General features: G+C 39.2%; 1 protein-coding gene across 2 annotated transcripts in view; it reads left to right on the plus strand.

Annotated features, from left to right (window-relative positions):
* Positions 1-25,101, plus strand: part of LOC139447622 (fibronectin type-III domain-containing protein 3A-like) — a 179,971-nt gene that overhangs the window by 37,968 nt on the left and 116,902 nt on the right. For both annotated transcript variants that reach the window (XM_071229028.1, XM_071229027.1), the window contains exon 2: positions 5,626-6,080. In XM_071229028.1, the coding sequence (XP_071085129.1) occupies positions 5,672-6,080 (409 nt within the window). In that variant the 5' untranslated portion in view covers positions 5,626-5,671. The remainder of the gene's footprint in view (positions 1-5,625; positions 6,081-25,101) is intronic.

Genomic DNA, 25,101 nt, shown 5'->3' on the forward strand with positions numbered 1-25,101 from the left:
CCCTTGTACCTCCAACTCTGTAGAACCTCTACTTGTGTCTATGTATTGTGTAGGTAAGCCCTTGTACCTCCAACTCTGTAGAACCTCTACTTGTGTCTGTGTATTGTGTAGGTAAGCCTTGTACCTCCAACTCTGTAGAACCTCTACTTGTGTCTGTGTGTCTGTGTATTGTGTAGGTAAGCCCTTGTACCTCCAACTCTGTAGAACCTCTACTTGTGTCTGTGTATTGTGTAGGTAAGCCCTTGTACCTCCAACTCTGTAGAACCTCTACTTGTGTCTGTGTATTGTGTAGGTAAGCCTTGTACCTCCAACTCTGTAGAACCTCTACTTGTGTCTGTGTATTGTGTAGGTAAGCCCTTGTACCTCCAACTCTGTAGAACCTCTACTTGTGTCTGTGTGTCTGTGTATTGTGTAGGTAGGCCCTTGTACCTCCAACTCTGTAGAACCTCTACTTGTGTCTGTGTATTGTGTAGGTAAGCCCTTGTACCTCCAACTCTGTAGAACCTCTACTTGTGTCTGTGTATTGTGTAGGTAGGCCCTTGTACCTCCAACTCTGTAGAACCTCTACTTGTGTCTGTGTATTGTGTAGGTAAGCCTTGTACCTCCAACTCTGTAGAACCTCTACTTGTGTCTGTGTATTGTGTAGGTAAGCCCTTGTACCTCCAACTCTGTAGAACCTCTACTTGTGTCTATGTATTGTGTAGGTAAGCCTTGTACCTCCAACTCTGTAGAACCTCTACTTGTGTCTGTGTATTGTGTAGGTAAGCCCTTGTACCTCCAACTCTGTAGAACCTCTACTTGTGTCTGTGTGTCTGTGTATTGTGTAGGTAGGCCCTTGTACCTCCAACTCTGTAGAACCTCTACTTGTGTCTATGTATTGTGTAGGTAAGCCTTGTACCTCCAACTCTGTAGAACCGCTACTTGTGTCTGTGTGTCTGTGTATTGTGTAGGTAGGCCCTTGTACCTCCAACTCTGTAGAACCTCTACGTGTGTCTGTGTATTGTGTAGGTAAGCCTTGTACCTCCAACTCTGTAGAACCTCTACTTGTGTCTGTGTATTGTGTAGGTAAGCCCTTGTACCTCCAACTCTGTAGAACCTCTACTTGTGTCTGTGTATTGTGTAGGTAAGCTTTGTACCTCCAACTCTGTAGAACCTCTACTTGTGTCTGTGTATTGTGTAGGTAAGCCCTTGTACCTCCAACTCTGTAGAACCTCTACTTGTGTCTATGTATTGTGTAGGTAAGCCTTGTACCTCCAACTCTGTAGAACCTCTACTTGTGTCTGTGTGTCTATGTATTGTGTAGGTAGGCCCTTGTACCTCCAACTCTGTAGAACCTCTACTTGTGTCTGTGTATTGTGTAGGTAAGCCTTGTACCTCCAACTCTGTAGAACCTCTACTTGTGTCTGTGTATTGTGTAGGTAAGCCCTTGTACCTCCAACTCTGTAGAACCTCTACTTGTGTCTATGTATTGTGTAGGTAAGCCTTGTACCTCCAACTCTGTAGAACCTCTACTTGTGTCTGTGTGTCTGTGTATTGTGTAGGTAGGCCCTTGTACCTCCAACTCTGTAGAACCTCTACTTGTGTCTATGTATTGTGCAGGTAGGCCCTTGTACCTCCAACTCTGTAGAACCTCTACTTGTGTCTGTGTATTGTGTAGGTAGGCCCTTGTACCTCCAACTCTGTAGAACCTCTACTTGTGTCTATGTATTGTGTAGGTAGGCCCTTGTACCTCCAACTCTGTAGAACCTCTACTTGTGTCTGTGTATTGTGTAGGTAGGCCCTTGTACCTCCAACTCTGTAGAACCTCTACTTGTGTCTGTGTATTGTGTAGGTAAGCCCTTGTACCTCCAACTCTGTAGAACCTCTACGTGTGTCTGTGTATTGTGTAGGTAAGCCTTGTACCTCCAACTCTGTAGAACCTCTACTTGTGTCTGTGTATTGTGTAGGTAAGCCCTTGTACCTCCAACTCTGTAGAACCTCTACTTGTGTCTGTGTATTGTGTAGGTAAGCCTTGTACCTCCAACTCTGTAGAACCTCTACTTGTGTCTGTGTATTGTGTAGGTAAGCCCTTGTACCTCCAACTCTGTAGAACCTCTACTTGTGTCTGTGTATTGTGTAGGTAAGCCTTGTACCTCCAACTCTGTAGAACCTCTACTTGTGTCTGTGTATTGTGTAGGTAAGCCCTTGTACCTCCAACTCTGTAGAACCTCTACTTGTGTCTATGTATTGTGTAGGTAAGCCTTGTACCTCCAACTCTGTAGAACCTCTACTTGTGTCTGTGTGTCTGTGTATTGTGTAGGTAGGCCCTTGTACCTCCAACTCTGTAGAACCTCTACTTGTGTCTATGTATTGTGTAGGTAAGCCTTGTACCTCCAACTCTGTAGAACCTCTACTTGTGTCTGTGTATTGTGTAGGTAAGCCCTTGTACCTCCAACTCTGTAGAACCTCTACTTGTGTCTATGTATTGTGTAGGTAAGCCTTGTACCTCCAACTCTGTAGAACCTCTACTTGTGTCTGTGTATTGTGTAGGTAAGCCTTGTACCTCCAACTCTGTAGAACCTCTACTTGTGTCTGTGTATTGTGTAGTGAAAAATAGTGAAAATAAAAATTGTTTACTAACCATTCGAACAGGTGTTAATAAGTTGTCATGTATTTTTATTATTGGTACACCAGTGAATCACATTATCAGTTTTAATGCTGATGTAATAAAGAATGCAAAGAATTTTGAAAACAAACATCAGAAGAAACTAAATCTGAAACTCAACATGCTCAACTTATACCAAGAATAATAATTCTGTTATTTGTCATTTTGATTGCTGCAATTTGCTTAATATATATCTGATCATGGTTGCTGTAAACAACAGTGAGTTGGAGCAATCTGCCAACCAGTTCACACATGGTTTTATGGAAAAAAGTAACGTAAACTCTTTTGAATGAAATTTTGAATGTTATTAAGGAAATTGATTTAAGATGGGATAGTGTAATAACTGGACTACAAAATAGTACATACAGAGAGTAGAGGTCACCTCACTTGGAAACACATAGGTATATTTATGATCATGAATTTTAGAGAGTTTGTCAGCATTCACTGACAATAAATTATCGACTACCTATGGATTGATTATTAAATATAAAGTTAGAGGTCGATTATCCATCACTAGCATATACAGATTATCAGTTATGACATTTGGACTGTTGTGGTTATTTCATATGGCTGAGTTGACTTAAATATGTATGTTCAAGAAAGGTTACGTTTTGGGAAAAACGGACCCCAGTACTCAAAAGTTGACTAAAAGGTGATTGGGTGGACAGATGACTGCTTTGTCTGACTTGGCATGACGTGCTAGGAAAGACCAACCAGGTGTCCAAGTGTGTCATCATACCCCCACTGTCTAGATTGATTCTCACAGTATCCACGACCATGCTGCTTGTTGAAGTGTTATGGCTGCATGCCACTTACCAGGATACTGTTGGTTGGTTTGTTGTTTAACGCCGCTCTCAGCAATATTCCAGCTATATGACAGTGGTCTGTAAATGATCGAATCTGGACCAGACAATCCAGTGATTAACATCATGAGCATCGATCCGCGCAATTGGGATCGATGACATGCATCAACCAAGTCAGTGAGCCTGACTACCCGATCCCGAAAGTTGCCTCTTACAACAAGCATAGTCCCCTTTTACGGCAAGCATGGGTTGCTGAAGACATATTCTACCCTGGATCTTCATGGGTCTGCTAGGATAGAGATTCAGTGTTGCTGACTCATCTGCATTAAGCCTCACTCACACGCTCATTTTGACTTTTCTGCAAAATATAAAGGAGTCCAGATGATGGAAATTATTGTGAAGTCTGTAGAGATAGATTTTTGGTTTCAGATGTTATGATCACATCTTGAAAACCTAACTTTGAAGTTGGTGAACATGCTGAAAACAATCTCTATGAATATGAAAATAACTTCATTTATCTAAAAGTATAATTCTCATTTGCGTAAATCTTTCTATTCTCTTTATTGTGTCAGTTTGATAAAGTACATATCTGTAAATAAAGTCTGAACATTTTGTGAATTTTGATTAAGTGACAACATGGAAAAGAACTAACTTGTCATGTATTTGTAACCTGTTCCTAAATGACGTTAATGAGATGAATTGTAGTCTGTGAATGTCCATACCATCAGAAATATCTGTTTCATGCTGTCTGTTTGATTTATTAATTGAGATAGATGGGAATTGTTAAACTGAACCAACATCCAGATGGTGGAGTAAGAACAGATTTATTTGTTCTGGGTCTGGATTAGCATGGCATCCCTGTTCAACAGAAGCCATGTGAGAATGCATGTAAGCATGTAAAGATAAGTCTGTTGTTTACCTTTTTCCAAACATTGAAACATGGCAATGAAAGATTATTTGAATGCTTATTTTTCCAAATGGTTGTATTTGTGTACAGAAATGACTTTGAAATTTGTGCATGTATATTGTCATCAATGACAAGTGAACCGTCAGCCATTAGAAAGCAGTAAACATTCAATGAAGGTGGTGTAAACAAGTTCTGTTTAGCACTTGAGTTGTATATTTGTGGTTGACTTGGGAAAACACCCTAGATGGTGAATGCAAGCACATGTGACCTACTGTCCAAAGGCCCATTGTAGTTGTATGGGTTCAACATACACGAGACTGGACTAGGTGTAAGGTCAAGTCTGACTTCATTCGTATTGAAATGTCAACAGGATTTGACCAGTGATGTCATGGCTCCAAAGTTTTCTGCAATTGTCATCATTGTTATATGCTGTAGTGGTGTTTGTGTGGGGAAAGTGAAGGTCATGAACAATGACATGTCTGCAGGTCAAACAGTATTCAGCACATATGGGAAACCAAGAGAGTTTATTGTACATTTTGTGGGGGCGGTTGTGGGTTATGGTGTTGGTGAACATGGAGATTGGTCGATACGACAAGCATTGATGGTCACATGCTTGAAATGTGGCAAGGTGTTTTGAAATGAGATTTGGGGCTGTATTTTGATGAACCGTTTGTAATAAAAAGAATTAGAATGTTTTCTAGTGGGTTTCTGAATGGATTCTAGTCATCACCTTGTTTTCTGATTGACACACAGACACACACACACACACACACAGACACACACACACACACACACACACACACACACACACACACACACACACAGACAGACAGAGAAACATCACGCATGCACTCACACACAGATACACAGACACTCTGAGACAATGTATTTATCTTCATTTGGAAACTTAGTTTATGGACTGTTTGTAGACATAGGGGTGATTAAGTATGTTGCAACTGACAAGGATGTCCAAAGATAAACAGCTTGACTGTGACAAGAGAGGCTATATTACATTCATCTCAGCACAGAGCAATGACAGTGAAGATTTTATTTTCCTTCACATTTTGATATTTCTTGGATGCATCATTGTTTTTAGATACAGTCAAAATGTGAAAAATGGTTAATTATTTCTTGAAATTGATTACAAATGCAAACAATATTTTTCTGCTCTTGAGGCTTCACTGTAAGTATGTCACATCTGGACTTCTGTTACCATGTTCCATATTTTCTGAAATCACTCATTTTAACTGATTTGTTTGAATTTGTTGCAGAAAAATTTTGACCCGACGAGATCGTGAAGGGGAAAGCGCTACCAAAATGTCTGAACATAAGGACCGCAACCAAAACTGTAGTGCAGTGACCAGTGGCCCAGCATGTGTGACAGCCACAGAAGAGAATGGCCATATCAGTGCAGACGATACACTCAAGAATGGAGTTACTCCAGAGAATAATATCCCATCAAGCAACAGTAATACACAACAGTCAGTGCAGTCCAACAGAGTTAACTCCCCTAATTCATCGCGGCCATTGGTGAACCATAGATCGGGGTCGCCTAACAGCTATTCGGGATCCAATGCACATTCGCGGGGTGGGAGCCCGCAGACGGGTAGTTCGGGGGGTCAGTCGGGTAACTCCCCTCCCAATCATCAACACGTGGTGCATGTACACGTCAATCCTGGAGAGACATTCTCAGTCCGACTTGGAGATCAAATTCAGCATATTCAAGGTAGGTTTTGTGTTCATTGTTTGATAGGCATTACTTAGAAGTTGACGGATGACAAAGTAGATACAATTTATGGATATCAACTTCTTTATTTACTGTAAAGGCGACATTTCGGTAAACATTCTTATGACCGAAATATCACCCTTAACGGTAAATAAAGAAGTTACCCATAAATTGTGACAAGGCCTTTTTGTTGAAGTTGGTTTATATTTATTTTTGTTGATGAATATTATTTATTTATTTATCGGCATGTATGAATGTTTTACTTAAGTAAGTTCAACATTTTTGTTGGTTTGATAAGGATCCAAACGTGGTACATGTATACTCCAGGGAAAAAAAAGAGAAGTTATATATTTATTTCAGCAGTAAATTGTTTAACATGTCACCCTGTGTGTTGCTAATGACTGTAAGTTGATGGGGGGTGTAGCACCACTGGTTGCATCAGTGAGCAGGGGTGTGGTACTTGGCCGATTCATCATGAGAGAACTACAGATAAGCGAAAAACAATGGGCTTCATATTTGAAGACCTTGATTCAGTTTTGATACAGTATTCGTAACAAGTACTAAATACATGTAGCGGCCATAACATTTCCGAGTTCTATGATGGGATTCGAACCAAGGACCTTCTGATTAGAGGTTGGATGCCTTGTCCACATGACCAAAGAGGGTATTGCTGTCATTATGCTGACAAGGTAAGGATGTCATCTGTGTGAAGATCGCCATGTGTGATGTCATGTATCTCTGTAATATATACGAATTGATGCTTGTGAAGTTCCGAAGATGCTGTAGTTTTCGTATATATTGAAAAGTCAAAATGAGATATTCGCCCATAAGGTCCCTCATCCTTGGTCACACATATTGATCTCATGGAAAAATGGGTTTCACAAAATATACATTTTCATTGATGAATATACAGTCATGCCCCGCTTATACGGACTTCAGATATCCGGAAACCTCGGTTCCCGGATGATTTTCATTCAAAACGAAATAATAACTATATAAATTTACCCGTATATCCGGAAATTCAGTTTCCGGAACCGGATGGACATTTTCATACACAAAACACTGAAATGCACACAAAATTGTCTAACTTACCCGGACAATACACTTCCGCTGGTGGTAATCCTTTGATTCGTGAGAAGTCAATTAACCAAGTGACACTGAGTTACGTTTGAGACACCTTGTTTATTGTACATGTAATCCCATTCGATAAATATGGTGTCTGTGGAGGTCAGAGGTCAAAGTTGTGACTTCAAACTGTGAGTATGGCCTGTCAACCAGTGAAACGTAAGCAACACTCAGTTACAGCAAGCGAAAAAAGGGAAATTTGTCTCTTTAAGGACAAACACCCGTCAGCAAGTTTGGAAACCATCAGTAAGCATTATGGCACTGAATTTGGACATAGCATAGGAAAATCGACAATTGGTGACATTTTAAAAGACAAACAGAAGTGGCTAAATCTCCTGGAAAATTCAAATGACTTATCACGATCCCGTGTAGCTAAACACCAGAAGATGGAAGATGCATTATGTCTTTGGTTGTGTGACATGACAAGTCGTAATGTGCCCTTTAATGATGAAATGCTGATAGAGAAAGCTCGCGGTTTTGGTGGCAAAATGGACATTTCTGACTTTGCAAATTCTCGATGTATTTGTTTGCTCTGTCATCTGTCATGAGTTGCATAATTGAAGGGAAGTAACTCTTCCAGTAAGAAGCTGGTTTCAGTTATACGGAAATTCATTTATACGGACGAATTGTGAAATGACGCAAGTGTCCATACAAACGAGGCACGACTGTATATAGATCTCAGCACATTATGGTTACCCAACATCCATATTTAATTTGTATGTTAAATTTATAAATTCATTTTAATCTCAAGAAATAATGGTTTACACAGTTTTCCTATGTTAATTTTTGAATAAATATTGAGACACAAGATGATTGCGTAACAATGATGAAGATTGTGTAAGTAAATTTAAGTAAATCATAAACAGTGTTACGTTGGTAACCAGAGCAACGAGAGCCAAGGTAGACTAAGCAGTCGGCACACAATAACAGGAAAGCGACTGATTGATGTGCGTTCAATCAACATTTGTTCATGAAGGGAGCATTGTTAAGAGCCTCATGCACAGGTGGCTTACACTTGAAATGAAGTCCTTGCTCTGAGAGTTTGCAAAATATGTTTGTGCAAACAAACTCAGGTTTGCACCGCACACCACTGAATGAAAATGTTTCTTTTAGAAAAGCAGTGTTTGAAGGTGAGAGGTGTCTTGGGGTCCATGAGGTTTGCTGCTCTTATATCACAGTGTTTGAAGGTGAGGGGTATCTTGGGGTCGATGAGGTTTGCTGCTCTTATATCACACTGTTTGAAGGTGAGGGGTTTCTTTGGGTCCATGAGGGTTGCTGCTTTTGTGTCACAGTGTTTGAAGGTGAGGGGTTTCTTTGGGTCCATTAGGTTTGCTGCTCTTGTATGACAGTGTTTGAAGGTGAGAGGTGTCTTGGGGTCCATGAGGTTTGCTGCTCTTGTATGACAGTGTTTGAAGGTGAGGGGTGTCTTGGGGTCCATGAGGTTTGCTGCTCATGTATGACAGTGTTTGAAGGTGAGGGGTGTCTTGGGGTCCATGAGGTTTGCTGCTCTTATATCACAGTGTTTAAAGGTGAGGGGTGTCTTGGGGTCCATGAGGTTTGCTGCTCTTATATCACAGTGTTTGAAGGTGAGGGGTGTCTTGGGGTCCATGAGGTTTGCTGCTCTTATATCACAGTGTTTGAAGGTGAGGGGTGTCTTGGGGTCCATGAGGTTTGCTGCTCTTATATCACAGTGTTTAAAGTTGAGGGGTGTCTTGGGGTCCATGAGGTTTGCTGCTCTTATATGACAGTGTTTGAAGGTGAGGGGTGTCTTGGAGTCCATGAGGTTTGCTGCTCTTGTATGACAGTGTTTGAAGGTGAGGGGTGTCTTGGAGTCCATTAGGTTTGCTGCTCTTGTATGACAGTGTTTGAAGGTGAGGGGTGTCTTGGGGTCCATTAGGTTTGCTGCTCTTGTATGACAGTGTTTGAAGGTGAGGGGTGTCTTGGAGTCCATTAGGTTTGCTTCTCTTATATGACAGTGTTTGAAGGTGAGGGGTGTCTTGGGGTCCATGAGGTTTGCTGCTCTTGTATGACAGTGTTTGAAGGTGAGGGGTGTCTTGGGGTCCATGAGGTTTGCTGCTCTTGTGTGACAGTGTTTGAAGGTGAGGGGTGTCTTGGGGTCCATGAGGTTTGCTGTTCTTGTGTCACAGTGTTTGAAGGTGAGGGGTGTCTTGGGGTCCATGAGGTTTGCTGCTCATGTGTGACAGTGTTTGAAGGTGAGGGGTGTCTTGGGGTCCATGAGGTTTGCTGCTCATGTGTGACAGTGTTTGAAGGTGAGGATGGTCTTGGGGTCCTTTAGGTTTGCTGCTCTTGTGTGACAGTGTTTGAAGGTGAGGGGTGTCTTGGGGTCCATGAGGTTTGCTGCTCATGTATGACAGTGTTTGAAGGTGAGGGGTGTCTTGGGGTCCATGAGGTTTGCTGCTCTTGTATGACAGTGTTTGAAGGTAAGGGGTGTCTAGGTGTCCATTAGGTTTGCTGCTCTTGTGTGACAGTGTTTGAAGGTGAGGGGTGTCTTGGGGTCCATGAGGTTTGCTGCTCTTGTGTGACTGTGTTTGAAGGTGAGGGGTGTCTTGGGGTCCATGAGGTTTGCTGCTCATGTATGACAGTGTTTGCAGGTGAGGGGTGTCTTGGGGTCCATGAGGTTTGCTGTTCTTATATCACAGTGTTTGAAGGTGAGGGGTGTCTTGGGGTCCATTAGGTTTGCTGCTCTTGTGTGACAGTGTTTGAAGGTGAGGGGTGTCTTGGGGTCCATGAGGTTTGCTGCTCTTATATCACAGTGTTTGAAGGTGAGGGGTGTCTTGGGGTCCATTAGGTTTGCTGCTCATGTGTGACAGTGTTTGAAGGTGAGGGGTGTCTTGGGGTCCATGAGGTTTGCTGCTCATGTGTGACAGTGTTTGAAGGTGAGGATGGTCTTGGGGTCCTTTAGGTTTGCTGCTCTTGTGTGACAGTGTTTGAAGGTGAGGGGTGTCTTGGGGTCCATGAGGTTTGCTGCTCATGTGTGACAGTGTTTGAAGGTGAGGATGGTCTTGGGGTCCTTTAGGTTTGCTGCTCTTGTGTGACAGTGTTTGAAGGTGAGGGGTGTCTTGGGGTCCATGAGGTTTGCTGCTCATGTATGACAGTGTTTGAAGGTGAGGGGTGTCTTGGGGTCCATGAGGTTTGCTGCTCTTGTATGACAGTGTTTGAAGGTAAGGGGTGTCTAGGTGTCCATTAGGTTTGCTGCTCTTGTGTGACAGTGTTTGAAGGTGAGGGGTGTCTTGGGGTCCATGAGGTTTGCTGCTCTTGTGTGACTGTGTTTGAAGGTGAGGGGTGTCTTGGGGTCCATGAGGTTTGCTGCTCATGTATGACAGTGTTTGCAGGTGAGGGGTGTCTTGGGGTCCATGAGGTTTGCTGTTCTTATATCACAGTGTTTGAAGGTGAGGGGTGTCTTGGGGTCCATTAGGTTTGCTGCTCTTGTGTGACAGTGTTTGAAGGTGAGGGGTGTCTTGGGGTCCATGAGGTTTGCTGCTCTTATATCACAGTGTTTGAAGGTGAGGGGTGTCTTGGGGTCCATTAGGTTTGCTGCTCTTGTGTGACAGTGTTTGAAGGTGAGGGGTGTCTTGGGGTCCATGAGGTTTGCTGCTCTTGTATGACAGTGTTTGAAGGTGAGGGGTGTCTTGGGGTCCATTAGGTTTGCTGCTCTTGTATGACAGTGTTTGAAGGTAAGGGATGTCTAGGTGTCCATTAGGTTTGCTGCTCTTGTGTGACAGTGTTTGAAGGTGAGGGGTGTCTTGGGGTCCATGAGGTTTGCTGTTCTTATATCACAGTGTTTGAAGGTGAGGGGTGTCTTGGGGTCCATTAGGTTTGCTGCTCTTGTGTGACAGTGTTTGAAGGTGAGGGGTGTCTTGGGGTCCATGAGGTTTGCTGCTCTTATATCACAGTGTTTGAAGGTGAGGGGTGTCTTGGGGTCCATTAGGTTTGCTGCTCTTGTGTGACAGTGTTTGAAGGTGAGGGGTGTCTTGGGGTCCATGAGGTTTGCTGCTCTTGTATGACAGTGTTTGAAGGTGAGGGGTGTCTTTGGGTCCATTAGGTTTGCTGCTCTTGTATGACAGTGTTTGAAGGTAAGGGATGTCTAGGTGTCCATTAGGTTTGCTGCTCTTGTGTGACAGTGTTTGAAGGTGAGGGGTGTCTTGGGGTCCATGAGGTTTGCTGCTCTTGTGTGACAGTGTTTGAAGGTGAGGGGTGTCTTGGAGTCCATGAGGTTTGCTGCTCATGTATGACAGTGTTTGCAGGTGAGGGGTGTCTTGGGGTCCATGAGGTTTGCTGTTCTTATATCACAGTGTTTGAAGGTGAGGGGTGTCTTGGGGTCCATTAGGTTTGCTGCTCTTGTGTGACAGTGTTTGAAGGTGAGGGGTGTCTTGGGGTCCATTAGGTTTGCTGCTCTTGTGTGACAGTGTTTGAAGGTGAGAGGTGTCTTGGGGTCCATTAGGTTTGCTGCTCTTGTGTCTAAAACTGGGGACCCCCTAAATCTACATTTTTAATCATTACTTATTTACTGACTTATTTTTCTTTTGTGAACATTTGACATGTTTAGACAACATAATGTATTTTCCTGAGATGTTGACGTAAAAAAAATAATCCAGTTTATCAGCTTTAGCCAAATAAAGTATCTGGTCGCCATCCAAAATCCCCCCCTCCCAGAACATCAAATGCTTGTTCCTAATCAAGTTCAGTGGTGACTGGCAGCGTTCAGTTTCCAACCAAGGAATCTTTCATGAAATCTGTGACTGATGATTGTATACCCCTGTCCAAGGAATTCCGTCCATCCATCCTTCTGTCCTTCCGACGACTTATTTTTGTGCGATCTATAACCTGATAACTTGAAAACTACTGTATGGATTTTTTTCAAATTTGGTGAACACTTTTATTTCAATATTTGGATTTTCTGAAAAATACAGTTTGATTTCGAATAGTATGAAAATATTGCTCTTTTTACATGTTTTAAACTTAGAAATATGTTGGAGTCAAAGTCAGGGGTATTAATAAGACCTGCACAGTTTTTGCCTTTTTTTCCAATTTTTTTGTGGGGGGTATTCTTTAAGTTTTAATTATTTTGTCTAGTATGATAGAATTGAGTATAACCTTTCTTAATACTACACACAGATTACATTCTCAGTCATCAGTAATAAAAAAGACATTGTCATGTAAGAATATGATTTTGAAAATGTAAAATCATCGTAAAAACGGGTAGTTTTCCATGTTATATGATATGGAAAATTCTTAAAATATTTGTAACCCAACTCTAGTCCAGATTTATGCAATTCCATATATTTTTTTTGCAGCAAGAAATTCGTATTTAAAATCGGACATTGTCGCCATGTTGTGAGACCTTCTCCCAGTGTGAGTAAAGAAGGTTTAATTAGTTCACAGTGAAAACAAATAATTGTCTCTTATCTGTTAAGATGGCCAAATATTGCCAGATTTGATTATGCAGTCTTGGCTTAATTTGTTGAAGAAAACCAACTTAAGTTAAGACTAGCTGTTGGTCTGGTGATAGGGAGGTCATCATGATTGGTGAAGATTTGGGTGAGGTGATTTCAATGAGATTTTGAATCAGTTATTGGAAATTAACCATTGCATAGGCATCTTGCTCTTTTGCAAGTCTTGACAGTTATTTACAAATATGTTTTGTACTTTGGTAAAAAAAAGTTAGCTTACATCTGTCCCTAGTATCAGAAAAGTAGTTGTCGAGTAGGTCGTGAGATTCAGTTGTACTTGAAGTTTCCTAGCCACGTTCAACTACTGTGGAAATATGTCCAAAGCATGTTCAGCACAAACTCTGTGCATGTGTAATTTGGTTATTATGGCAAGCTCTGACAAGGGAGGGGGAGAAAGTCGCCTTCAAATGTCGTTATCGTGCCCTGGCATGAGATTACTGCAGTCATGGTGTTGTGTAATGGCGTAGTTCCATAACGCCATGAAAAGACATGGGGTTCACCTCTGACAGCTGACAAGTTGCGGGAGACGTACATCGTGGCAAGCTCGGATAAGCAGACGAAGGTTTTTGCATCGTTTTGACTGTGATTGTCAATACAGCAAATACCTCTGTGTTGCTTGGTGTCTCTTGTGGAACAAATCTTTTGTTGATTATTTCTAATTATTTTTTGTTCTAACATCATTTCTGACATGGTATGAGCACATCAAGCATTTGGACTGTGAGCACATCAAGCATTTGGACTGTGAGCACATCAAGCATTTGGACTGTGAGCACATCAAGCATTTGGACTGTGAGCACATCAAGCATTTGGACTTTGAGCACATCAAGCATTTAGTTTGTCAGCACCATACCCGTGTTCGTGGGTTTCACCGAAGTGGTAAACGTCTGAGACCTGCATCACTTCGGGCTTTCCTCCCACATTAAGCTGACACGCTGTGATATAACTGGAATAATGTTAAAAGCGGCATTAAACCCAATTCACTCACTCACTCACATCAAGCATTTGGACTGTGAGCACATCAAGCATTTGGACTGTGAGCACATCAAGCATTTGGACTGTGAGCACATCAAGCATTTGGACTGTGAGCACATCATGCATTTGGACTGTACCTGAGGATAGAGTGCTGAACTTGTGATATCACAAGCGGATAGAGTGCTGAACTTGTGATATCACAAGCGGATAGAGTGCTGAACTTGTGATATCACAAGCGGAAAGAGTGCTGAACTTGTGATATCACAATTTCAACTTCACCTGATACATTCTGTAACCAGACTAGTGATGACATATTGAAGGACACCCACTAAAAAGCCAGAAATTCCACAAGCCCAAAGAATACTCTGCCTCACAGTCCCAGAACCATATTGTTTTCCCTTCTCCCCATCCCTTACTGTAATGCAGAAGCCTTAAATGAAGCAAGATTTTCCTTCGTATCTGAATCTCAAATCTCATTTGGGCTCCTTTTTAGTTTAAATGGAGTAATATGTTTCTATTGAAATTATATATTTTTAGAGACTTAATGTTAGTCTTTCAGAATACCTTTATCATAAGACGAACTAACTGAAGATAGCAGGCTGGTGCTAATTTTCATCTGTGTTCATCTAGCAGAAGTTTTTGAGGGTATGTCTGTCATAATTTAATGAAAATAAAACTGCATTTTGTGCCTTTCATCTGGAAACCACTCTGAACAGGGTTCAAATCAACATGTCTGCTACAACTAAACAAATAAACTTCAGGAAAGACTTGGACAACCACTTTTACCTTTGTGTAGATTGCAACTCTGTTAGCAGGTCATTTTTGTGGAAAAAGTAAGAAACGCTCTTGTTAGTCAGTATTACAACTTTGTGTGTTTCACAACATTGGAAAAAGAAAAAGACTACACCCTACTTCAATACTTTGGTCATTCCTCATACAGAAATATGACATGATCCTAAGTGAAATAATGTTCAAAGCTGTGTTGAACCAAACCCACTAACCCACTCTCTGCAGTCTCTTGAGATGAAGCCAAGTTTACAAGCACTTCGATTTGCTGATTTCGTTGTCATACCTGTCTCAATTAGGATTGGGTGGTCGGGGTCGCTGACTTGGTTGATGCATGTATTCCAAGTGCGATGCTCATGTCAATCACTGGATTGTCTGGTCGACATTTCGAATATTTACAGACCGCCGTCATATAGGTGGAATATTGCTGAGTGCGGCGTTAAACAACAAACAAATCGTTGGAATGTGTTGCAAGAAATATATTTATTGGCAAATTTCACATGCAATGAGTATTGCAGATTCATTGATTAAGTTAACCTTTTAACGAAGATCAAACTATATATTTGGTTATTTCTTAAATGTTCTATTTTAATACAACAGTGTGCTGTAATACAAACTGATGTATTTTTGCACGATATTTACATAGTCTCTTCATAACTGATCACAACTGAATACAATATTCACAAATTGCACGAAGGCAAAGCGCTATAGATATGATATTGCATGCAAGCACTGTAATTTTATGATCCCAATTAATAAGCTGGAAGGATGACAAGAGCCAAGGTGGCCAGAGGCTAAGACTTCTATTTCTGGTGTACTCCTGTGGAGAGATTAAAGCTCTCAATGCTACTGTCGAACCAGTTCGACAGAGTTTGTCACTACCAGTGTTGCTACTGTCGAACCAGTTCGACAGGCGAATAGCATTAGGACACCCACAAACAAAACTCGCCATATCTATTTACCAAGAAGGCTTTGCGTTACATTTAAATTACGTATGGCATGCATAAATGCTCAGCTTGCTCAATATCAAAACTTTCAGTAGTGTATTTACCTCAAAAAGAAAATATCGCGAGTTTAAAAAGTTTCAGCCAAACTTCGCGGCACACAACTACCACAAACGGCCATTGTTGACTTTTGGCACTTCACGCTGATCGGCATGCAGTCCGATATTTTCTTTATAATGTTATGACTTTTCACAATCGATCATAATTTATTGTTTGCCGACGAAAGGAACACACTCAAGTTCCTTAATTTCTAAAAATTAGCAATTTTCGAAGTAATTAATTATAAACAAAAACAATCTGAATCGTAACATCATCGATTGGATGAAACTTGTGCGATCATGGCAACGGCGGTAAACAAACAACTCCACATGCATAATGATCCCGTAAGACTATTATAATAATTTTGTTACATCTAACTTCATTTTCTAGAATTATTGACACGAATGTATAAATCTGTGTAAAAACATATCATTTTTATAGAGTTTTCAAATGATTTCGTTTGATAAACTTTCGGACACATCAACAAGCCGACAAACGTCGGTGATACGTTTGGGCGTGGCCTAACTCGCGATTTGTGTAGTTGAATAAAGTCAACAAACACTGCAAATAATGACAAATATTGGATGATACGCAAAATCTGAACTGTTATACATTCTAGGTAAATCATGCAATAGCAATATAATGCAGTTTACGGAAAATAATCGAAATACTTGCAATTTAACCTATCATTTCTGAAACCGGAAGCACGTACCGCATGACACATCGAAGCAAAATATGCAAAAGTTGGTAAGCGATCATAAAACAAATTCCGAAATAGATTCAAATTCAAAAGAAAATACATAGTTTACTTTTTTTCGACATTTGTTTACTATTTATTGATCTGGATAGCAGTCTTCACTCCTATTTGTTTCATATTTATACGTGATTGCCGCCGATGCGTAACACCAAATTTGTAAGTCTAAATCCGAAACCGTAAAGGATTCCGCGCTCGATGATTTTAAAATTATTTTCTGAAAACGACGACAGCGGAGAGCGATTTAACATATTAATATGCCATAATAATAACAACAGAAGATTGTTATTGGTCTGTCATTGCAAGAAGGACAATTTAGAATATTAAGGATTGTTTTTAGAACGTTTACTCCCCCTCCCCAATCTTCAGAACGGATGGAAGTAGGTACTCACGTCGACTGGATAAATGTAGGGCCTATGTGATTTTGTACCCAAAACAAAATTGTACCCAAAGCACTTGATGATTTTGTACCCAAAAAACTAAACTAAATCTTGTTGATCATATTTATTTTTTCATGTTTATTGCAAACAATGAGCTGAACATTATGGTAAAACATTTCATCAATAATATGACTAACCTAAATGTACGTGGTCCTTGAGTGTAGTCAGTCCACATTGGCACAACTCAAATTGACTGATTGTGATAGGAAAGTAATAAATTCTTGTGAAGAGAAGAGGCCAGTAAATTGGTAAACCGTAAGGTAATTGTAGATCTAGCGAATTGACAGAAAAGTGATAATAAATTAACTTTTTTCATATAAAAAGCAATGTGTAAGTTTGAAACTACAAAACTGTAATACAAAAATATTCTGGGCACAAAAGCACATACCTGTTTGGGTACAAGCTCTCAAGACATTTTACGTACAAAAAAGCACATTTCAAATGGATTTCATAGAACAATGAGATAAAAAAAAAGATATCTAATCAGTGGAATTCCATTTCACATTTTAAACAAGTATTTGTTTACGTAACCAAGCTCAGGTAGACGGCTCATGTTGTCCTAAAAGTAGAAAAAAAATATGGACACCTCAGAAATGAGGGCTTTTAAAGTAATAATTCAGTCTAACTTGTCAGATGGTTTGATATTGGTCCATCAAAGAAAAATCCTTAGGAAATTTAATAATTAATTTATGACACAAAAAATTTGAAGCACTAATCCTAAGATTATTCAAGAAAGGACAAATGTGGGTTTTTTGTTATTGCAAATGCTTTTGTTTTTGGCATTTCTTGTTTCATGATGGCAAGGGCACTTTTATACACACCAACTGAGGAACTAGTGACACACCAGCTGATTAAGTTTGATACTGTGATTGCATATACAAGGGAAAAACAGGTTTGCAGCAGTACATGTATGCGAAAATTAACCACATAAGGTGAAATAAAGTCAGGGGGTGTGGCTGACAGGACAAAATACATCTGACAAAGGTAATCATGTATACAGGGACATTTCTTTTCATTCCATCCAGGAGGCTGAGACACAAAGAACATAAGGACCTATACTGACTTTATATTCAGAAACCCATCAAAATGATTAAGGATGTCAGATCCAAAGCTGGTGATGATCTGCATTTATTTAGAATTTTTGTACATTATATTGACTGAAGACGAAAACCTGTTGATCACATTTCACAATGGTTCATGTTCCTTCAGGGGACATGCATGAGTGTCACTGTCAAGCACACGAGAGCATACTGCAACAAACCTGGAAAGTCCTGCCACACTAATTACACATTGTTTCATTGGTGAGAACCCTGAAAAAATACATAAGGTAGGATATTTCCATGTACATTTCTCCAACCGAACAGAACTGCAAGAATTGTCAATGTATGTATATGTGCCCTATTCCTTTTTCAAAAGATAACATTCTCTTATAAATATACGATATGGCTAACTCACCAGCTAAGTGCCACCCTGGTTCTTGTGATTAAACAAACAAAAATATCATGTTCTGTTACAAGAAATTAATGTATCGTATTCATATTACAATTATATTTAAGAATTAGTTTTTTGGAAACAAACAACTTCATACACAAGATTAATGTCCATATGAGTTGTGTATGTATAGGTTCATATAAGGATCTTATCTATTTCTATATTATTTTATGAAATACTAAACTTAAATAATGACATCAAATAGTTACTTATTCACATAATTTATGTTCAGGTGAAAGAAGACAATTGTTGAATAAAATATGTAATTAAAGTCTGATCAGTTACACTGTGCTGATGCATTGACCTGTTGACCAATATTTAGTATCCATACACATAATCATTGTGGAAAAAATAGATACTAAATATAACTTAATATTTTAGAAGCTGTGAACAGATGTATATAATTAAACATTAACAAATCTATCATCAATACGCAATCATGGCGGTCTCTATATTGATGGAATAAATTTTAAGATGATCCATGAATTGTTGTAAAATCATGCTAGATCTAGAATCGATAAATGTATTAAATTATAAAAGGAAAAAATATTTAAATATCCCACATTTAATTAGAAACTAACACTGAAAATATGTATATCGTATTTTTTAATATATATATTTACATCACCCACCTGCGTATATCCTACCATATTCGGCATCGCATGAATGCTATTTTGAAACACGTTTTGTGACGCCTATTATCGCGCACCTGTTGTGGGGTGTGATCGTTGTCGATCGACGATTTCTATGGACTTATTGCTTCAAACACATAATTATTATAGTGAAAACAAAGTAATCAACATATACATCGCAGATACATGAATCATATCACTTTATATTCAACGTAACATGGAATGGTGATCCTTATGTATCAACAAAAGTTCAAATAAAAGATACCGAGAAACTTGCATGTGGCGTGTTTCCGGGTCACGGGAGCATGCAAGGTCCAACGGATTAAAAAATACGTCAATTATATCGTGAAAATCACTTTGTAATTTCATGTTAGTAGCGATTACTGATAGTATGTAGTGATTTGTGTTTATTCTTTATAATACAGGCGAAATATTTCAAAATTGACTGTAATTGTTTTGTTTCGAAAGATTATCAGCAGACTACCCCTGTCTGTGACATCACATCCGGTGACCTTTGCGCAAACTGAAATATTGCTGTCAGAATTTACGATCTTTATTTTCATTTTTCTCTCGTCATATTAAACGGAAAATGACAAATGAAAGAATCTTCGATTGAGAAGATCGTCAACTTTCGCCAAGTTATAAACATGAAGACAGTGTAAACTTTGTTGATATTAAAATAGCAATAAGTTACGACGAGGTCGGGCGAAGCGCGCCATGTTTGATGTTCGAACGTCTGCTAGCATCATGACACGGTATTTGTATTTTCGTATATCGTAAATATTCAACCAAAACACATGAAATAAGGATTGGTGAATATTCATGAGTCATTTATTGTTTCCTGCAAATTTGATAACGTGACATGTTAGATTAACTCGAATGTTCGTATTTCTGCAACTGACATGGTGACCTCGAAAATTTAGTTTTTTTCTGTTTAACGTTTTGATAATAAATTTACAGAAATGGTTCATAATTTACCACCGCGCTGTTACTTACCAATAAAAAACATCGAATTTATACTCAGTTAAAATTAAGATATCGGTGATCTGATTATTGAAATCAATTAGCACAAATTTAACGATTTAGAAAGGTTCCTAACATGAAACGTAAACCACCTTCAATATCGTAATTCAGGCAAGATTACGAAAATTTACAAATTTTGTGTTCGTTTTGGTCTTAACCTTGGTATGATTGAAAACATCAGGATTTTTTTACATAGTAATGTGTATTTTTCTGTCAGGAATAAATGTGCAAAATATTTCTTCAATTGGCCCTTGTATAATGAAGCACCAGCTGTTTGAAATCACCCACCCTCTTTACATCGCCTTATGCTAAAATTAATCCAGCAGGCAGGGCCAAGAAGTCTGAAAACAATTCAGCAGGCTAAAGGTTAAGGAAAGGAGTTATAATAACACTCTATGACTGAGGGCTAGACATGCCACTGTCATTACATAACAACAACCACTATGACTGGCTGACTTTGCCCTGTCTCCACCAAACCATACAAGACCGAGTCAATGAGAGAGCTATTTCTGTCAATCAAGTGGGGTGGTTTAGTCCATGGCGTCTTAACATCAAAGGTTCAGTGATGTGCTCGTGGGCAGTTCAGTAACTTCCCATTGCTTCCTCTTTGTGAAACGTTTACACCAGATAAATGTGTTCACTTCACTGCTTGTCAGAAATGGTGTAGTATATGGCATAGGGCTGGGACGAGTCCAAATTTACTACCCGGGTACCCACCCCCCTATTACCCGACCCTACCTGGGTACCTACTGTAGGTCTCAGGAGATGTCTCAAAATGTCCGATTGGGAACATTTTTAGCATAGCCCTGGCAAAATGTATTTAGATACATGTATTAAACAATCTGGTCATTCATACACTGAAGTTGAATTAAGTTGTATCTTTATTCAACCATATGAAAAATCAGAAGGAATGGGTGTATAGTCAGAAAGAAATGCCAACATTAGTAACTTGTTGTGTAACCATAGAGTTCTAGATAATGTTTGTCATTAAACAATATATCACGTGACAAACCACGGGTCCGGGTAGTCCTGTGGGTACCTGGGTCCTACTCAGTACCCACCCGACCCGGGTACCCGAGTTACCTGTCCCAGCCCTAATATGGCAGGGAGATTGTGGAAATGTTAAGCATTTTTAGAATGGCCATGAATGATGTTGGTGTGTTGCAATGCTTGTTAGCAATAATCAACTGTGACATCTCATCAAAACAATACTTCTTACTGTGTTGCCATGCAACAATAAACGACTTTGTCGCTATGCACCAATAAGAAAACTTCACAAAAATGAGGGAAATGTTCTTATGACGTTATTTATTTTGAATGGTGAAAATACCTGAGACAATGCTGTTCTAAACAGTTACATTTGTTAGCAATTGTCATTTTTGTTTGGCAACACAGATGGTTTAAAAAAGCTGTTGTATATTTGGGGAAGGATGTTTTCACACATTTCTTTGAGCCAGTGAAACAGTCAAATGTACAGTGTATATCCAGGGTTACATAGGGGATTGATTTGGTAGAAGTTGCAGTCTGTGCCTTCAAGCATCTTCTCGCAAAACACAATAGAAATATACAATGAGAGTAGAAGACATGAACTTAAAACAAATGTGGTCACAGACTTGGTCCAGATTGAATTTATAGTTGGTCACGTATATTTTGTGCAGAAATAAAAATATTACAAAACACTGTCTCATTTGGTGATTATTTCAACAATATTACCATGATTACACAACAAAACACAAATGGACAAATTATGAAATGCACCTCCTTTTAGTTGTATATGCTGAGTAAAACTTTGGGTCAAATTTCTTTGAAATGACATTGTATTTTTCTGTCACATGTCTCTGTCGTGTTTATATTGAGAGATGAGAATATTCTCGTGTTTCCCCAAATTTCCGCGAACTTTAGTGAATACAAATTTGCTAAATTCTGATGAACCCCCTATTAACACCCCCAAATTATGGACCACGCTCCATTGAAAACATATTTACCGTATTCGACGCAATAAGTGCCCATGACAATATTTGCTAATATATTTGCTAGTGAACAATCCCAATTAGCACCCCTTCCGATTGATCAATGTACACAAGACTTATTTATTCCTGTATAATACTCACTCGTGTGTTTCGTGGGCAATCAAATTCTGGAAAATATATCTGTCGTGTATGATACGTACATACTTTTCTTTTGTATCATTTCAGGCTGTCAGCATAAACTACTGTACGAAATTAACAATATTTCAACTCTGTTTTTGTTCTCACCAAAATTATATTCTAATAAGAGCCCACTATTTCCAATTTTGAGAGCACCCCGGGTGCTTATTACGTCGAATACGGTAAGCTGAAAATGAAAATGTCATTTCTCATCCCTGTATATTTGAGATGATTATTCACCTGAATAAGAAAAGGAAATTATTTGTTGAGAAAGTTTATTAAAATGATAATTTGTTATTTGTTCCGTATGGACAGTGCAGCATGTGCTACTTGTTGGAACAGTTATTTAAAATTTCGTGTGGTCATTACTGATTGCGACCTGTGAAGATGCGGGGTAGAATAGGTCTTCAGCAACCCATGCTTGCCATAAAAGGCGACTATGCTTGTCGTAAAAGGCGACTAACGGGATCAGGGGTCAGGCTCACTGACTTGGTTGATGTGTGTCATCAATCCCAAATGCATGGATCGATACTCATGATGTCAATCACTGGATTGTCTGGTCCAGACTCGATTATTTAGAGACCGCCGTCATATAGCTGGAATATTGCTGAATGCGGCGTAAAACAAACAACAAACCAAACAAACAATTAATTACTGATTGCTGGCATGCCACCGTGATATACTTGTCATTTTGACATGTATGTTTGAAACTGTTGATGATATTGTTTCATATGTATACTTATAGTCTCATTGTCAATCAATATTGTAACAGCTGTTTTTCCCATGGTCTGTTCATATACAAGTTTCATATACCCCAGTATCTGCTGAAACCTGCCACAAGCACAATCCGATCTGTGAATCATTTTATTGTAAATTAAGTCTCAATATGTGGACTATTATGAACATATTGCTCATGATATCAGTTATTGGTTTGTTTGATCCGGAGAGTTATTTGCAGACTGATGTTGTGTAGCTTGGTTGACACATGTCATCGTATCCCAATTACATGGGTTGATGCTCATGACATCAATCACAGAATTGTCTGTTCCAGACTCGATTATTGACCGCCGCAAATTGCTGGAATATTGCTGAGTGCGGCATTAAACAACCAACAACCAACCATTGATCATTTTGATAAATAATGTCATTTTCTAAACCTTTTCCATTAGAGGAATATTTCAGCATGTCTTCAGGTGTTTTCCTCCAAGCAGTGTGTTTCGTATGGAGCACAACAGAAGCAAACACTATTGACATATTTCTTTCCAGTATGACCTGTTGTTTACATTTCATAATTTATGACCATATTATGCAGTGTTGAAAAAGGCCTAGCTGAGGGCAATGTAAACATAATTGATCAGCCTGGCCACAGAAGGAGCCAGATCGATGTTATCATAGCAGGATTTGTCTGTGCTACGTCCTTGTTAAATCCCAGAATTTGTATCATTTATGATAATGTCTTAAATATAAATGTCTTGCGTTACAATAACAGAACAGGACCATGCAGCCAGGATATGATGTTATGCCTCATGCATGTCAGGCTCTCAGCTGAATTGTCATGAATTAAAATGCAAAGCAATCATCCGAATATATAATACTGTATTCGACGTAATAAGCGCCCAGGGTGCACTCAAAATTAGTAACAGGGGGCTCTTATTAGAATATTACTTTGGTGAAAAAAAACGAGTTGAAAGATAAATTTTGTGGTTTATGCTGACAGCCTCTGATGTTTATATATGACATATGTATTTTCCAGAATGTAATTGCCCATAATTAAGGATGCATGTAGCACACAAGTGCGTATTATACGCGAATAAATAAGTCTTGTGTACATTGATCAATCTGTAGGGGTGCTAATTGGGATTGTTCACTAGCCAATATATAAACAAATATCGCCATGGGCGCTTATTAGAGCAGGGCGCTTATTAAGTCGAATACGGTATCAGAATCAGATACTATAGATAAGATAAGATAAGATAATATTTATTGCAGAAACGTTCCATTACGGGACAGATGCAATTTTAAAAGACAAGATATTATGATGCATATATACATCTATACAGACATACATAATTTACATTCCTGTAGACACATACAAAAACAAAATAATCAACATTACATATTTGATGATATTTTTATACACAAAATGTTAACCGGTTGATTATGAAGGGGTATTTATTGTTTGAAATTATAGATATGGAAACAAATGCAGTTGATATTGACTGCTTCATTATTTGACAGGATGTAGTGAAATAATTTATCTTCATGACTGTGGACATTTCCATTTCCATTTTGTCTGGATAATTTTTCAAAGAGTATATTTCTTTCTCGAGTGTGTTTAATACAGTGAAGTAAGTAGTGTTTTTCGTCATCAATGGTTGAACATGTAGAGCATAGCCTCTGAGGTAGTGGGGTTGGTGGCTTTGTATGTCTTCCAAGTTCAATATTTAATTTATGGTTACTTAATCTTAGTTTAGAAAAGTGAACTCGATATTTTTTTACTTTACAGTGACTGAGATAGGGTTCTAATTTTATTTCATTTTTAACTATCCTATATGTTTTAATATAACGAGACCCGTGCAGATCCGGGGTAGAATAGGTCTTCAGCAACCTATGCTTGCCGTAAAAGGCGACTATGCTTGTAAGAGGCGACAGGTGGTCAGGCTCGCTGACTTGGTTGACGTATGTCATCGTTTCCCAATTGCGTGGATCGATGCTCATGATGTCAATCACTGGATTGTCTGGTCCAGACTCGATTATTTAGAGACCGCCGTCATATAGCTGGAATATTGCTGAGTGTGGCTTTAACAATAAACAAGCAAACAAACAAATACTATATAACAAATTCCAGAATGAAATTGGTAATTTTCTGTTGACACAATCCTGGGGTAGCCATCACGAGCCAGGGTAGACACCTTGTCATATTTAAGTAGTCTGTGATCATTTCTGACTTATGGTCATGTAACATAACTCGATTTTGTAGAAACAATTAGTCATTTTCGGATTTTTCTCATCTCTGACTAATGGACACATAGCCTTGTCTGTCCCTGCGGAATGTAATTTCACTTTAAGAGGTCATGTTGTTCTCATTTACACACTGATAAATCGATCAGTATGTTCATATCTTGTGTCCATCATTT

Source organism: Haliotis cracherodii, unplaced genomic scaffold (assembly GCF_022045235.1).
Source record: "Haliotis cracherodii isolate W230 unplaced genomic scaffold, xgHalCrac1.p SCAF_7, whole genome shotgun sequence".
In the NCBI taxonomy this organism is placed as follows: Eukaryota; Metazoa; Mollusca; class Gastropoda; order Lepetellida; family Haliotidae; genus Haliotis; species Haliotis cracherodii.